Source organism: Elephantulus edwardii, unplaced genomic scaffold (assembly GCF_000299155.1).
Source record: "Elephantulus edwardii isolate Elephantulus edwardi_28Jun2011 unplaced genomic scaffold, EleEdw1.0 scaffold00062, whole genome shotgun sequence".
In the NCBI taxonomy this organism is placed as follows: Eukaryota; Metazoa; Chordata; class Mammalia; order Macroscelidea; family Macroscelididae; genus Elephantulus; species Elephantulus edwardii.
Genome location: NW_006399812.1, coordinates 689,890 through 705,698, shown reverse-complemented (window position 1 = coordinate 705,698; position 15,809 = coordinate 689,890). Strand labels below are relative to the sequence as shown.

At 39.0% G+C, this 15,809-nt stretch overlaps 1 protein-coding gene across 2 annotated transcripts in view; it reads left to right on the top strand.

The window, feature by feature from the left end:
* REV1 (REV1, polymerase (DNA directed)) overlaps positions 1 to 15,330 on the top strand; it is an 85,129-nt gene extending 69,799 nt beyond the window's left edge. Inside the window, exons 12-22 of one of the 2 annotated variants that reach the window (XM_006887795.1) lie at positions 286 to 506; positions 1,721 to 1,893; positions 8,647 to 8,749; positions 10,262 to 10,427; positions 10,655 to 10,857; positions 12,269 to 12,499; positions 13,062 to 13,179; positions 13,604 to 13,824; positions 13,945 to 14,101; positions 14,441 to 14,543; positions 14,946 to 15,330. In XM_006887795.1, the coding sequence (XP_006887857.1) occupies positions 286 to 506; positions 1,721 to 1,893; positions 8,647 to 8,749; positions 10,262 to 10,427; positions 10,655 to 10,857; positions 12,269 to 12,499; positions 13,062 to 13,179; positions 13,604 to 13,824; positions 13,945 to 14,101; positions 14,441 to 14,543; positions 14,946 to 15,057 (1,808 nt within the window). In that variant the 3' untranslated portion in view covers positions 15,058 to 15,330. The remainder of the gene's footprint in view (positions 1 to 285; positions 507 to 1,720; positions 1,894 to 8,646; positions 8,750 to 10,261; positions 10,428 to 10,654; positions 10,858 to 12,268; positions 12,500 to 13,061; positions 13,180 to 13,603; positions 13,825 to 13,944; positions 14,102 to 14,440; positions 14,544 to 14,945) is intronic. The other variant, XM_006887794.1, reaches the window with a different exon arrangement.
* Positions 15,331 to 15,809: the final 479 nt, after the last annotated feature.

Genomic DNA, 15,809 nt, shown 5'->3' with positions numbered 1-15,809 from the left:
CAGGTGACTCGACGGCACATAACAACAACAACAACAAAATTGTTTTTCTACATCTGTCTGAAGAATTAAGCAGTTGTGTGTATCATGGGAGCTCTGGTAGCGTAGTGGTAAGTATGATGCTGCCCGTGCAAAGATAGGTGTGTTGGATCCACCAGCTTCTCCATGGGAAAAAGACAGGAATTCTCCCATGCAATTTACTGCCTCTGAAAACGGGCTAGAGGGTCAGCTTTGAGTCACTGACAAACACACGCTATATAACAACATATCTAAATACCATTTTCTTAGGAGTTGGACATTCAATGGAATCCAAGTTAACGTCTTTGGGAATTAAAACATGTGGAGACTTGCAGTATATGACCATGGGAAAACTCCAAAAGGAATTTGGCCCCAAAACTGGTCAGATGCTTTATAGATTCTGCCGTGGTTTGGATGATCGGCCAGTTCGGACTGAAAAGGAAAGAAAATCTGTTTCTGCTGAGATCAACTATGGAATAAGATTTACTCAGGTACTGACCTCTTAATGTTCTCTATACTTTTCGGTAGTTCCCTCTTCCCAGCTACATTATGAGACCTTTGATATTTGAAGTTAAGAATTAAAATAGTTATTTCCAAAACCTGAAGATCATCTTTAGGGGCAATGAATGGTAAGATACAGACCTAAGATAAGATTGGGAGAATACAGATCTTCAGGGAAGGTATAAAATAAATGCCTTAGTGCACACAATTACAGATTTATGAATGATAGAGTATAATTTTAGATCAAATTATTATTTAATTATCAGTAGAGTAAGAAAGAGACCAGAAAATATATTTTGCATGGACATATTTGACTAAGGAGGATAGAAGCAGAATTGATGCCTTTGAGCTATGGTGCTGGAGAGAAGAGTATTGAGGGTACCATGGACTGCTTGGGAAACAAACAGATTGATCCTGGAAAGGGTTAAACCGGGCGGCTCCTTGGAGGCAAGGATTCTGAGGCTTCGTCTAGCATACTTTGGACATGTTGTAAGAAGGGACCAGTCCTTGGAGAGGGACATCATGTTTAGTAGGGTGGAAGAACAGTGTAGGAGGGGAAGGCCCTCTCTGAGGTGGATTGATTCAGTGGCTGGGGTAATTGGGATGGGTGTGTCAAGAGACAGTGCAATTGGCACGGGACAGAGCAGAATTTAGGGCTGTTGTACATAGGGTTGCTATGAGTCGCAAGCGACTCGATGGCACATAACAACACAACAACATGGCTAAAAATAAGTCTTAGTGAACTCTTGTTTATTTATGCCTATGGAAAGAAGTGCTGGCACAGATAAGTAGGTTTTCTTTTCCTTTGAAGACTATAATTGAGTTTAGCTGTTTTTTATGAAGTCACATGATGGGTGAATAGCTGTAATCCAGTGAGTCCTTTAATTTCTCTATCCTTGTATCTATTTTCCATTCCCTTAAGGATAGAGATGGTGACTGGGCTGTATACTAGGAATAGAGCCCAAGACTGAGTAAGAAAGCACAGCTTATCAATACTTTAATAACACTAACACAGAAGATAAGTGCCAGAAAACAAGAAAAGGACACTTTTAAAGATAGTTACTAGCTTGATTGGGAAAATCAGTATTACAGAATGTTTCTTTTCTAATAGAAATGTAACACACTAGTAAATAATATGCTTAATAGTAAAAGTCAGATGTAGAGAAAATGGATGTGAAGTTTTTCCATTTCTCATTTTTCATAGCCGAAAGAAGCAGAAGCTTTTCTTTTGAGTCTTTCAGAAGAAATTCAGAGGCGACTTGAAGCCGCTAACATGAAAGGTAAACGCCTGACTCTCAAGATCATGGTGCGAAAGCCAGGGGCCCCTGTTGAAACAGCAAAATTTGGAGGCCATGGAATTTGTGATAACATTGCTAGGTAAGCCAACCTTTTTTTAAAGGATAGTGTAATTATATTTCAGTAAAGGTTATTAAAATTCAAACACAGTGAAGATAATGAAAAATGCATTTGAATAAAGGCCTCTTAACTCTTGATGTTACAGCTATCTGTCCAGCCAGGCCTTAGCTTAGGGCCACTTGCCTTACGCAGATGTAGTTCTCCTGATCAGGAGAACAGCATAGCAGCAGGTCGGCTTCTCAGTGTTTTCTCAGGCCTCAGTAGCCTCAAAGCAAATCAATGTAAGCTTTGATTTTAATGCATGGACAGAAAGAAAAGAACAGATAACACTCTTGCAGAGAGAAGAGTCTTTCTGGATTTGGTTATTTCCTGAGGGAAATGTCATACTTTCTATTACTTTTTTTTTCTGGTCTAGGACTCCGTTGATTTTTTTTTTTTTTTTAAATACTAGTTTACTTACAAAATTCGAATGCAGTGTTTTTCACACCAGATCCTTCCCATTTCTCTCACTTCTCCCTTCAAATTGTATGACTTCATGATTAATCCCTCCCATACATCCTCACCCCTCTGCTTCCACCTCCATTGATTTTAAAAGCATGATTGAATTTTATTTCATTTACTTTTCAAAATAATTTGAAGAAGACTTTTATTCATGTAGGTTAGTATAATTTGTTTGTGACATAATTACTGTAGTCCGTGAAACTATTGTAGAGTGTTGAAGTGTCTTGTTATGTGACTTCTGTTGGTAAGAAACATACAAAGTTTGTGACTAATCTTTATTTTTTTCTGAGTAGTTTAAATTTTTTTTATTAATTTTAATGAAAATTTACAGACTTTTATAATTAAATTTTATTCATTTTAATGAACATTTACAGAGATTTTGGGTTTCCATTCATTTATTGTTGCACTGTTTTCTCTACCCTCATCCCCAGTTCATTCTTTTTCCCCACCCCCGAATGTCTGTTTTAATTGTCCAATTGCCACAGTGCTTGTCAAAGCCAGTTCTGATTAATCTCCTTTGTCAGTGTGTCCTTGGCCATTCCCTATCACTCCTCCCTGAGAGAGACTTTTGATTTCCATTCATTTATTATTGCACTTTTCTCCCTGCTCCCCCAGTACACTCTTCTCTTTGAAAAATAAAAGTGCCTCATTGTTCCCCCATTGTTTTAACCACCCCCCAGGTCCACTCCACTATGTAGCCTTTGTTCTAGACTCCTGTCATGACAATAATACCTAATCACACCTTCCAGCTCAGATTTTATAAAGCCTATGTTATATGAAAAATTTTTGAGGTATATATGTCTGTGTTCCATTGACTATGCAAAGACTTTTGACTGTGTGGATCACAACAGACTGTGGCTAACTCTGAGAAGAATGGAAATCCCAGAACACTTGATTGTGCTTTACAAAACCTATACTTGGACCAGGAAGCATTCATCAAAACAGAGCAGGAAAACACTGCCTTGTTCAAAATCAGGAAAAATGCATCCGATCACCATAACTTGTCAATCTAAATGCGGAACAGATCATCTGGGAGGCTAGGTTCTATGAGGAGGAATGTGACATAAGAATCTGACGAAGACTCATTAGCAACCTGCATTACACAGATGACACAACCTTACTTGCTGAAATTGAGAAGGACCTGAAGCATTTGTGGCAGAAGATCAAGGACTACAGCCTTCACTATGGATTGAAATAGAATTGAGAAGACAAAGATTTTCTCCACTAGGCTGATTGTCAGCATCATGATAGATGGTGAAGAGATTGAGATTGTTAACAGCTTTCGTTTGCTTGGCTTCACAGTCAACACTCTTGTTACCAGCAGCCAGGAAATCAAGACGAATTGTCTTGATCTGCTCTCAGGGATCTCTCTAGAGTAATTGAGTACTGAAGAGCATCTATGTCAGTCTAGACACTAAAGTGCACCTGATATAGGCTCTCGTCTTTGCAATTAATTTCTGTGCATCAGAAAGCTGAACCATGACTAAGGATGATAGAAAAAGTGATATCTTTTGAGTTGTGGTGCTGGAGAAGAGTATTGAATATACCATAGACTTCTAGGAAAACAATTTATAACATCTTTTTGGAAGTCTGTTTTAAGACCTGGAACTAGTAAATTGCTGTTTTATCTCCATTCGTAATTGAGTTTGTAAATCTCTTATGTACTTCTGTAATGTTAAATCAATCTTTTAGTTTTATATAAAACTACACATGTGTAAAAACAGAACTTTTCTGTAATGGAAACTTAAATCTATTCTTCTATGCCATCAGTTTTCTGCATTCATTTTGCCTTTGTCTAAGCATATATGGAAAGAGGAAGGAACTACTGAATTTTAAAAAGATACATGGCAAGATTTATCTTCAAAAACTAAATCATTTTCCTTTGTATAAAGGTCCAATAGTAATTCAGGCCCTCCACCTGGTCCATATGTGTTTTTAAAATACGTGATAGTTTCTTAGCATTGTTATTGTTGTTGATTGCCTTTGAGTTGAACACTATTCATAGTGACCCTATGTATAAAAGGCCTGCAGCCTCTCTGCAACTATCAACATTTATGAATGTTAATAGAGTTTCCTGAGGCATGTTGTTTAGAAAGTACATGGTACTCCAGACCTGTCATAGTATGTTATTGTTGTTATGTGCCATTGACCCTGTGATGTATAGTGACCCTGTGTACAGCAGCTCTGAATCCTTCCCTATCCTGAGCCAGTCTTACTAATTCTGACACACCAACCCCCATTGCCCCAGTTACTATATCAATCCATCTCATCTGGGGTCCTTCCTTGCCTGCGCTGGCCATGTGCCCCAAGTGAGTGAGGTGGAGCTTCAAAACCCTAGCCTCCAAAGAGAGACTGTGTTTAACCATCTCCAACATAGATCTGTTTGTTTTCTTGGAAGTCCATGGTATATTCAAGACTCTTCTCCAGCACCACAACTTGAAGGCATCTATTCTTCTTCTGTCATCCTTAGTCATTGTCCAACTCTCTGAAGCATAACAAGTAATCGAGAAGACCATGGCATGGATTAGATGTCTATCATCCTTAGTCATTGTCCAATTCTCTGAAGCATAACAAGTAATCGAGAAGACCATGGCATGGATTAGATGCACCTTTGTCTCTAGACTGATACTGTGGCTTTTCAACACTCTGGAGGGGTCCATTGACGATAGATTTTCCCAATACAGTTTATCTTTTGATTTCCTGAATGCTGGTGTTAAGAGTGTTGATTGTGGATCTGAGCAAGTTGTGTAATTGCTAACAACCTCAATCTCTTCTCCATCTATTATGATGCTGCCAATTGGCCCAGTAGTGAGAATCTTTGTCGTCTTGATGTTGAGCTTCAATCCATATTGAAGACTACAGTCCTTGACCTTTTGCAGCAAGCATTTCAGGTCTCTTCAGTTTCAGCAAGCAAGTTGTATCATTTGCGTTACCATAGGTTGTTGAGTCTTCCTACAGTCTTGATGCCACACTCCTCCTCATAAAGCCCTGCTTCCTGATTGATCTGTTCTGCATACAGATTGAAAGGTTTGGGGACAGGATGCATCCCTTATGCACTCCTTTCCTGATTTTGAACCATGCAGTGTTTCCTTGGTCTGTTCTGAGGACTGCTTCTTGGTCCAAGTATAGGCTTCATATAAGCACAAGTATTCTGGGATTCCCATTTTTTCAAGGTTAGCCACAATTTATTGTGATACACACAGTCTTTTGCATAGTCCATGAAACACAGATGGATATTCTTCTGGTACTCCCTGGTTTCTGCTAAGATCCATCTGACACTGGCAGTATGTTTTGGTATTTTCAACAGTACCTGTAGACTTACTTGTTTAAGCTTAATATAATCACCCTTTGTCTAATCCTTTTTTCCATAATCCAGCTACTCCAAAATTCTAATTGTATCATTAGAAAAATTAAGATTAATTATACTTTGTTTGTTTCCCTGTTGAAGGATAATAATATTCATTTAGGGGTTTAATAAATAGCTCTGCTTAAGGTTTTCATTGAAGTTCCTTTTTTGTTCTAAACTTAAAAAAAAAAGGGTTCTTTGAAAAACTTAGATATATGCAAAATAATGACGGAATAGCATAATGAACTTCCACATTCCAAACCACTTGATTCAGCAGTGATCACTCTTGTTTCACTGCTGCCCCTATGCCATCTTCCCCCAACCCAGTTATTTTCAAGCAAACCTCAGATTTCCTCATAAGCATTTCTCAGCAAACCTGAACTATTACGTAAGTTTTTTTCTGTTCATTTTGTTCAACCTGCAAAAAACTCCTTGTTTTAAAAAAAGTAAGACAGTTAAAAATCTGCTTTGCATTGCTGAAAATGAATATTTATCCTTAAAACAGTAACTTCAAATGAGATGAAATTCAAAAAGAGCCTATGAATAATAAAAACAAAAATATTTCATAGAGTTTATAAAGAGAACTCTTTGTGATAGGACAACTCGTAAGCCTTGTACTTATACCTAACATTTTGGTTCATCTGTATTTTCATAAACTGTTAAGTTCATTTATTATAATAACCAAGAAGCATAATCTGTCGCTATAGCTTCTTTTCTCACCATAGCGAACATATAGGACCGAGTAAATCTGTCCCATAGCGTTCCTAAGATGATTCTGTTTCTGAAAACAGACTTCTTCATCTTTTCTTCTTTGGGGACTAGCAGATGGGTTGAAGAGCTGACCTTTTAGTTACAGCCATGCACGTAATAGCTGCCCCAATGTGGACTTTTACCGACCTTTATATTTCTACAACTCAGAGGTTAGCAAACTACTTTCCATGAGTTAAATCCAGCCTGTAGCCAAATTTTTTATGACCTGTGATATACCATTAGGTTAGACTGAAAAACAATGGTAAAAATGGGGGTGGGGGTACACAAAAAACAAGACTATAAGAGACTGTTGTGTACCTTTAAGTTGCCACTGACTGCTAGGTGACCCTCCAGTGGGTCTTCAGAGGCTGTAAATCACACGGGCAGAGATTACCCATAGCTCTACAAGTAGCACCGGAGCAGGCTGGTGGATCCTTCAGCCCTTGTCAGGAGACCATAAAGCACTAAGAACCATATGTTCTAGTTTCTCTGCACGTAAGATAGGATACCACTGGTTTTCCTTTGGCATAGCCATCCTTTTTTTTTTAAAATCCAGTAATAGAACTCTTGCAACAAACAGCATTGTAATGAGCATGTTGATATGTTAATTTTCTCAGTGACATTACCTTCAATATAATGTAAAAGGATCAGTCATAATCCAAAACATAAGAAATGTGTCTCTTTAATGTTAGCTGACCTGTCACATAGATAATCTTGGAACCAAAAACTTTTCTTGGAACTAGCATGTTTTTACCATTTATGCTTTTTAGCTGCAGTATAAGAACTCTGGTGGCCTAGTGCCAAGAAGCTGCACGGCACTCCTGAAAGCTCAGTTTCAGGCCACCATTTGCTCTGCGGGAGAAAGATGAGTAATCTCCTCCCTTGTGATTAACTGCCTCCTAAATCTTGCCAGAGGGTCAGCTATGGGTCAGGTTTGTCTCTGTGGTACACAACAGCAATAAACAACAAATTGAAATAGAATTGTACATGCCTTCATTTATAAGCACTTTAGGACCAGTTCTCTTACTAGTTTTTACCTGAAATTCCAGTGTTCTATCTCATTGCTGTTGAGTTAGTACCAACTCATAACTAGCTGACCCTCTAACAGGTTAATCAGAGATTATAAATTGCGTGGGAAGAGATTGTCCCTCTTTATCCTGTGGAGCCATTGATGGATTCAAACTGCCAGAGGTGCAACCTTTTGAGTTTTTCTATTCTCCCTTGATGTCAGTGTAACTAATTTCATGTTACTGAGCTTGTGGAAGGAGGTCGATCTCATTTTTAAAGATCATATATAGTACTTAAGTCTATAGTGGTCTAGTGACTAAGGAGCAGCACTGCCAGCCTAAAGGCAGGCAGTTCACATCCACCAGGATGCTCTGCAGGAGAAAGCTGGACCATCTCCTCCCATTCGATTTATAGCTTCAGAAAACCTGCTTGGGTTTCAACTATGTATCGGTTTCTGTTCAACTGTAATGAAAGTTTTAGAACCTATTTTAACTACTTTTTGCCTTTTTTTTACAAACTTTCTCCAACTCTTTTAAACTAACAAGAGAGTTCTGGTGGCCCAGTTAGTTTGGTAAGGGTGTTACATTGCCAACCTAAAGGCAGGCAGTTTGACTCTACCAGCTGCTCAGCAGGAAAACCTGGGTAATATTCCCTTCTAGTGCGAATTACAGCCACTGAAACCCGCGGAAGGTATGTGCCCTGTTTGATGGCACGTAACAGCGTAGTGCTAATGAGGGAGCTTTGGTACCACAATCTGTAGGGACTAATGCTGCTAATTTGTAGGCAGATGGAATCTGCCAGTAGCTACAAAAAAGACAAGCAGAGACCTCTGCCATGTGATTTTCAATCTCAAAAAAACCCACTGCAGAGTCAGTCAGGAGTTGATTCTGGCTCGGTGGCAGTGAAGTTCTTTGTACTATTTGATGGAGTAGTGTTTAGTGCTCACTGCTAAGCCAAGGCTGGCCTGAACTCGCCAGCAGCGAGCCATGGGGAGAAGGACGGCCAGTCCCGGGAGACAATTCTCTTCTCACAAGGACTTTTAAGAGTCCAGATGAACTTGCCAACAAGTTTGGTTTTGGATTTTTGTTAATACTACTAAACAGGTACTGGTTCAGTATATATGGAATGTACATTTTGTTCGTTTAACAAAATACTTACATCATTTCTAGGACTGTAACTCTGGACCAGGCCACAGATAGTGCAAAGATAATCGGGAAGGCCACACTAAACATGTTTCACACAATGAAACTAAATATAGCGGACATGAGAGGGGTGAGTATCTGAAACCTGGAAATGCTGGGTGTTTTTCATTTGAAGATTCATCTAAAAAGGGTCATGGTGTATGTAGTAAGGCATTCATGGGAAACTCTTCAGCTCTTTGATAAAATCCAAGCAGAGAAAAAAAATTACTTTCTAATTTGAGCTAATTACATTATTTTTTGGAGAAAAATCAGCTATGTTCTGAAATCTAGTTTGCTTCCTGAAATAATCTTGGATCTTTACAGTAGTACTTTATTGAAAATTTACTTACATGTATCACTTCATTCCACTTGTTATTTCCTACAGCATAGAAATAGGACTATAAAGAGTGTGAATCTGTAAATAATATTTATACTTTTAAGGTCCCTTTTCAACAGAAGCTTGTTTTGATGTTTGCAGTGTGATGCTGTAGAAAGGAGCATGTGTCAGGTCACACAGGATGATAGGCAAGAGGGCAAGAAAAGGCAGCACTCTCCAATCTTAGGGATTATCATTTGTAGCTTCAATTACATGTGCTTATACATCCAAATAAAGGGAATATTTTTATTTGGCTTTTATGGAACATTGAAAGTCATTAATCTTTGTCATTAAAAACTTTACCCTGAAATTTTAATAATGTTGTGTATCGTCGAGTTAGAACTGACCCATAGCTGACCCTACAGCAAGTTTTCAGAGGCACTAAATTGCACAGGAGATTGCCTGTCCTCCCATGGAACATTTGGTGGATTTGAACCATGCACCTTCAGGCTTACAGCTCAACTTCTTGCCACTAGTCCACCAGATCTCCCTGTATTATTTTAGTAGATACTATAGTAAATATTAGTATACTTTCGTAAGGTACTCTAATGTACACACACTTTCCCCTGTTTACAAAAAAAGTACATTGTAAAAACAAAATTGAAGATATTTTATAAAGCTTTTAAAAATCTTACTTTATAAAACCTTAGCCAGCTGCACTGCAATCCCAGAGGTAGGTGGTTCAAATCCACCAGATGCTCTGCTGGAGAAGGAGGGGCAATCTCCTCCTGTACCTGTCAGATCTGATTTGATGGTACACACACACAAAAAATTTTTATTTTATTTTTTAAAAATTTTTTTATTTTATTTTTTATTATTATTTTGTGTGTCTGTGTACCGTCAAATCAGATCTGACTGGTACAGGAGGAGATTGTCCCTCCTTTCCCGGCAGAGCATCTGGAAAAAAAATAAAGAAAAACCAAAACAACACACCCTTTAACCAAAGTGAAGCTTCAGTGGAAAACTATATTACACTTGTTTGAATATTCTGCTTTTAAAGAAGTTGCAATATATTTGAGTATAGTTTAATAATGTAGATTCAGGTGAGTTAATTCTCACTAGGTGTTCTATAATCATACATAAAAGCTGTTACTTCTCTTGCTATATATTTGTGTGTCCCTTTATTCTGAAAAGAGAACCTAGTATTAAAAATAATTTGAAAGTTTTACTTAGTGGACTTTTAGGTTTTCATTTTCCCAGAAACATGTTTTCTTTATTCTGGTTTAGGTTGGGATCCAAGTGAATCAGTTGGTTCCTTCTCATCAGACACCCCCGTCATGTCCCAGTCACCCATCGTTGCAGTCCAGCCACCCCTCTGGTGCATCACACTCCCTCATTGACCTCTTCCAAGTTCAGAAAGCTAAGAAAGCCACAGACGAGGAGCACAAGGAAGGTGAGTGGTTGGTCTGCATGCCTCTCATCTTGGCAGTGCGTGGCATAGCTCTCTATTTTAAGAGACTAAAGCACATTCTTAATTCTAATTAGTCAGTAATAAAATTTCATTCTTTCCTATGATGTTTACAAAAATGTACTTGGTAATAGGGGCAGTCAACTGGACTAAAATGTTTTACACAAGATAATCTGAAGATATTTTCTCTCTCTCCTGTGTTTTACTTGTAGTATTCCTGGCATCTATGGATCTGGAAATATCATCTGGGTCTAAAGCTTGTCCTTTCTTGCCATCTCTTTCTACACATCTGACATCGACCATCAGTCCAGTTTCTAGTAAAGCCGAGTCTTCCATGAGATGGAAGGGTCTGCATTCTCCTATCAGTTTGAAATCAAGACTTAACCTAAGTATAGAGGTCCCATCACCTTCCCAGGTATATTTTAATGCTGTAAATGTAAGTGCAAAAGTGATTTTACACTGAAAATTACCTTTTTTTAAGTTCTTAAATAGTATAATCAAGCCTTGGAGAAAGGAGTACATTAGTGTAGATAATGAACTTGCAGAATACGAAACAGTTTTTGAAAGTCACACTCATTGTCAAGTTGGAACCAACTAGGTGCCGACCCTGCAGTGAGTTTTCATATAGGAAGAGGTTGTTCATCTTTCTCCCTCAGAGCTTAGTGTTCTCAGAACAGTAATCAAGTTAGGTAAAAGATTTATGTTTTTGCAAAGATTTGCAACTCTTTGAAGATTTACGAAGTGTGAGGTTGATGGGTTGAGTGAATTCACCAAGTGCTCTGAGGTAGGAGGATGGCAGTCTCCTGTGAAGATTTCAGCCTTGGAGACCCAATGAAGGGTGGCCTTTTGGGTTTTACCTATTTTTATTGGCAGTTAATGTGTGCTTACTCTGACAAATGATGGTGATCAATAGAAAAGTTAAAGCCTGTATAACTTCTTTGTTAACCAGGTAGAGGAATGATTTTATTGTACACATTCATTGACATTTGAAGCCCCTTGCAAGCCTGCAGATCTCTCACTCTTAAGCTATACTGTGCAGGTATGTGTGGCTACTTCTTCCTCCAGTGGGAGATTGAAGGAGGTGCAGCTGCTTAGAAGGGGATTCCCTCTCCCCTGAAGAGCACCTGTGGATCAGCAACCAGAACTCCCAGGGAAGACTAGGGAGTAGAGGAATTCTGATACACTTACAGTGTGGTCCAGTTGTGTGACATCCCAGTACACTTAACTGTTATCATTGATTTCTAGGGAGGTAAAATTGCCCATTTGTGGCTGTGTACGTTTCTAAAACATGTTCACAGATGAGTGATGGAGGACCTGGCCAAAGGAACAGGGGGTTTTGGTGTAGGGGTTAACGAAAAGCTGATGACCCTTTCTTCTAGCTTGCTGTGCTTTTTCTTTATATTTAGTAAACTCCTGACCTAGAAATTTAACTTAGTCCTGACAGTATAGCACGTAACACATCACTGGTTCAGGTCACCACCTGTTGCTCAGACAGGAAGGACAGTCTTCTCCTGAAGGGCTTTGCAGCTTTGGAAATCCAGGGTAAGGTTGCAGTGAATCCAGTGCCAATGGGGTGGGGTTTTGACAACTTAGTCCCAATTAATGGCTCTTCCTGGCTTTCTGCCCTCTCGCAAGACAGTAATTAGCAGTAGTCTAAAGAGTGACCTCCAAACTCGCCATTTGACCACTTGTGCTTATATGACAAAAGGCTAGAAGTTTGCAAAATCTAGACCTTCTTTTCATTATCTAAGATGTTCACATTGACATTCAAGGGTTAGGTTAACTCTCCAGACATCAACTTTAAACTCCCACTTGGTGTTTTATAGCTGGACCAGTCTGCTTTGGAAGCACTTCCACCTGATCTCCGGGAACAAGTAGAACAGGTTTGTGCTGTTCAACAAGAGCTACGTGGAGACAAAAAGAAGGAACCAACAAATGGCTGTAATACAGGAATACTACCACAACCAGTTGGAACAGTTTTGTTACAGATACCAGAACCTCACGAATCTAGCAGTGACACGGGAATTAATTTAATAGCCCTTCCAGCATTTTCACAGGTAATCTCAATTTTGGGAACTTGTGCAGTTTAAAAATTTTCACATATCCTCATGCAGCTCAGTCTGGGTCCCTTCTCAATCCCTATTCCTTTGCCCCCTGAACTCAGCAACTTAAAACAAGGATAACCGTAGGGACATCGAAGACTTGTCTCCAGCTCATGTGAGGGGAAAGCTAGACACCTTCTCTGAAGCAAAACTGAGTGTGGCAGTCAAGGGGAGAGGTGCTTACTGCTTCCGTTCAGACATTAGAAAGTTACACAGTATACTTCTGTCCTTGGCGGATCGCCTGCACTTTGTGTGCACAGGGCGACACTGTCATGTTGTGGGAACAACAGCAGTATGAAGCCCCTTTCACGTGAACTTGAATTTTACTCCTGTCTAATTTTAGTAATTTACATTTTATTCCTTATTCTCACCCTAAATATATTGAACATTTAACATATTTCACATTGAGGACATATTAAGAATTCATGCAGTCAGAAAACAAAATTTTGTGAAAAATATGAGCTAGTTGCCATAAGGAGTGAACTCAAGTTTGACTTTGAACCATCTCTTCTGCCAGGTGGACCCTGAGGTGTTTGCTGCCCTTCCTGCTGAGCTTCAAAAGGAGCTGAAAGCAGCATATGATCAAAGACAAAGGCAGGAGGAGAGCGCTCATCAGCAGCCAGCCAGCATATGTGGTAAGCCTTGAGATACCATGTGACAAGGGAAGAGGAGAGTACTGAAGTCACTATTGTACATAATTACTGTAATATACTGGCTTCCACCTGGGTTGTTTTTTAAAGAGCTGTTTAGTATCTGTTCTTTAGTGTAGTCTGAGTTCTGTTTTTATTAGTACTTCTTTAAAACCATTCTTTACCTAAAGGAAGGACCCTCACAGTACGAAAGTGTTCAGTGCTTGTTCAGCCACCCCCTGCTCTGTAAGAGACACGAGGCAGTGCACTATCATGCACTTCAGTCCTGGAAACCCTTAAAGGGGTAGTTCTGGACCACCCTATTGGGTTGTGAGTGGAATGAACCAGAGGGTAATGAGTTTGGTTTTACTTAAATAAGTGTACAATTTGCAAAATGCTTCCTGAGCATCTGTTTTCTTTTTTTCTCTAGTGCCAAAGAATCCTTTGCTTCAGCTAAAAGCAGCAGCAGCGAAAGAAAAGAAACGAAACAAGAAAAAAAACCCCATCAGTCCCAAGAAGAAGATTCACAGTCCTTTGAAAAACAGGCTGCTTGGTAGTCCTGCAAAATCTGTGCCAGGGCCCTGCACGAGTCCCCAGAAGTTGATTGATGGCTTCCTGAAACAAGAAGGTCCTGCAATTGAAAAACCCCTGGTACAATTTATTACAAATTTTTAAAAAATTTTTAGTTTTACTGTCAAGTTTTTCAGGTGCTTAACATTGTGTAAATAACAGTACATTTTGTCACATGGATTTTTTTTTTTTTTTTTACAGGGGGAACTACCTGCTTCCACCTCAGGGGAGCCAGGTGTTACTGACACGCAGGCTGAGCTGTCTGGCTCCATGAGACCACCAGCACCCAATCTAGCTGGAGCTGTTGAATTTAATGACGTGAAGACCTTGCTCAAAGAATGGATAACTACTATTTCAGGTTGGCGTGGCCTCATAAGCTATTATTTGAGAACATGCATAGACTATAGACAAGATTTAATACTATTTGGTAACCTGCTGGTAAGGAATGTGGCATGTGGTTCAAATGCCAACCTCCTTTCAGTTCCAACCACTGGCAGTACTTAACAAGCTTAAAACCAGGCCCACCTCCTAACCTTTTAGAACCTTGCTTTTCAAATTCCTTATTGTGACCCATTCTTTAGAGTGCTTGAGGTCAAGTGTTCTGGTTGTAGAAATGCTGCTTTCCTTTGTTCTAGACCTCTTCCTTCCTCTTTCACAAAGATCCACTGTGTTTTCACCTGAATTTTCCTTTCCCTAGATCCAATGGAAGAAGACATTCTCCAAGTTGTGAAATACTGTACTGATCTGATTGAGGAAAAAGATTTGGAAAAACTGGATCTAGTTATAAAATACATGAAAAGGTACTGTTCTCAGGAAAAAGGACACTTGTCACAACAGCTCCAGAGAACTGGAAGAAGTGTCTACATTTTAAAATGCCATGAGATTGAGCTCATTAAAGCCACAGCAAATACTTATGTTCTAGGGTTTTAGTTTTTGCAGAGTTGCTTCTGTGCTATAAATAAAATAAAACCCTAATCCTATGGATGTGTTTTAGAATCTGGAGTGGCATCCGCTTCCTAAACAACTTGCCACCAGAAACTCATTTGATAAATGTGTATAGTTGTGGAGGGGCTTCAGGCCTTTTGTTCATAGGGTCGTTATGGGTCATGCTCAACTCGAAGGCAGTCAACAAACCTATGTTAATCTGATTCTTCAGAGGACTTGGTCTTTCCCACTAAGATTTCTCTTTCTCTCACTTGCAGGTTGATGCAGCAGTCAGTGGAATCTGTTTGGAATATGGCATTTGACTTTATTCTTGACAATGTTCAGGTGGTTTTACAACAAACTTATGGAAGCACATTGAAAGTTACATAAAATATCACTAGTGCGCTGTGCCATAAGTGCTTGTGAGGTATTTGCAAAGTGCATGATAATAATGCTGAGTTTTTATAATTTTGAATTTTTTTTAAGCAAGTGTTTTGTACATTTCTTTTCAGAAAGTGCCAAATTTGTCAGTATTGCATGTAAATAATTGTGTTAATTCTTTTACTGTAGCATAGATTCTATTTACAAAATGTTTGTTTATAAAGTTTTATGGATTTTTACAGTGAAGTGTTTACAGTTGTTTAATAAAGAACTGTATGTATATTTTGTACAGGTTCCTTTTGTGAATCCTTACAAAACACTCTGGAAAGCAAATGTCGACCCTTATTATACTTAAAGGCTGGAAAAAACCCTCCTGACCAGACTGTTCTAGACTCGCTGCTCAGTTTTGAAACTCCTGAGAGGTCCCTGCCAGGATTCCATTGGTTCCCAGCCAGGGTAAAGCTCCTGAACAGTATCACCAAGCAGTAACAAAAGGATGCTAATAAAATCTTTACTATTCTATGTGAACAAATGTAAATATTTTTAACTCAGACATATTTAGCACGCGCGCATACACATCCATTATTTTTTCCTAGAGAATTAGGTCCCACGTCTTTGCCTCTACTGGCCCTTCAGAAAATGTAATGACTGGTACAGATTCTCATCTCCCCGTAACATTTTAATAATGTAGTTTATATTCCTTTGCCAGTGACTACTTGAAGCTTTTTTTTCTCCTCAAAGCACCCCCACAACTGACTTTA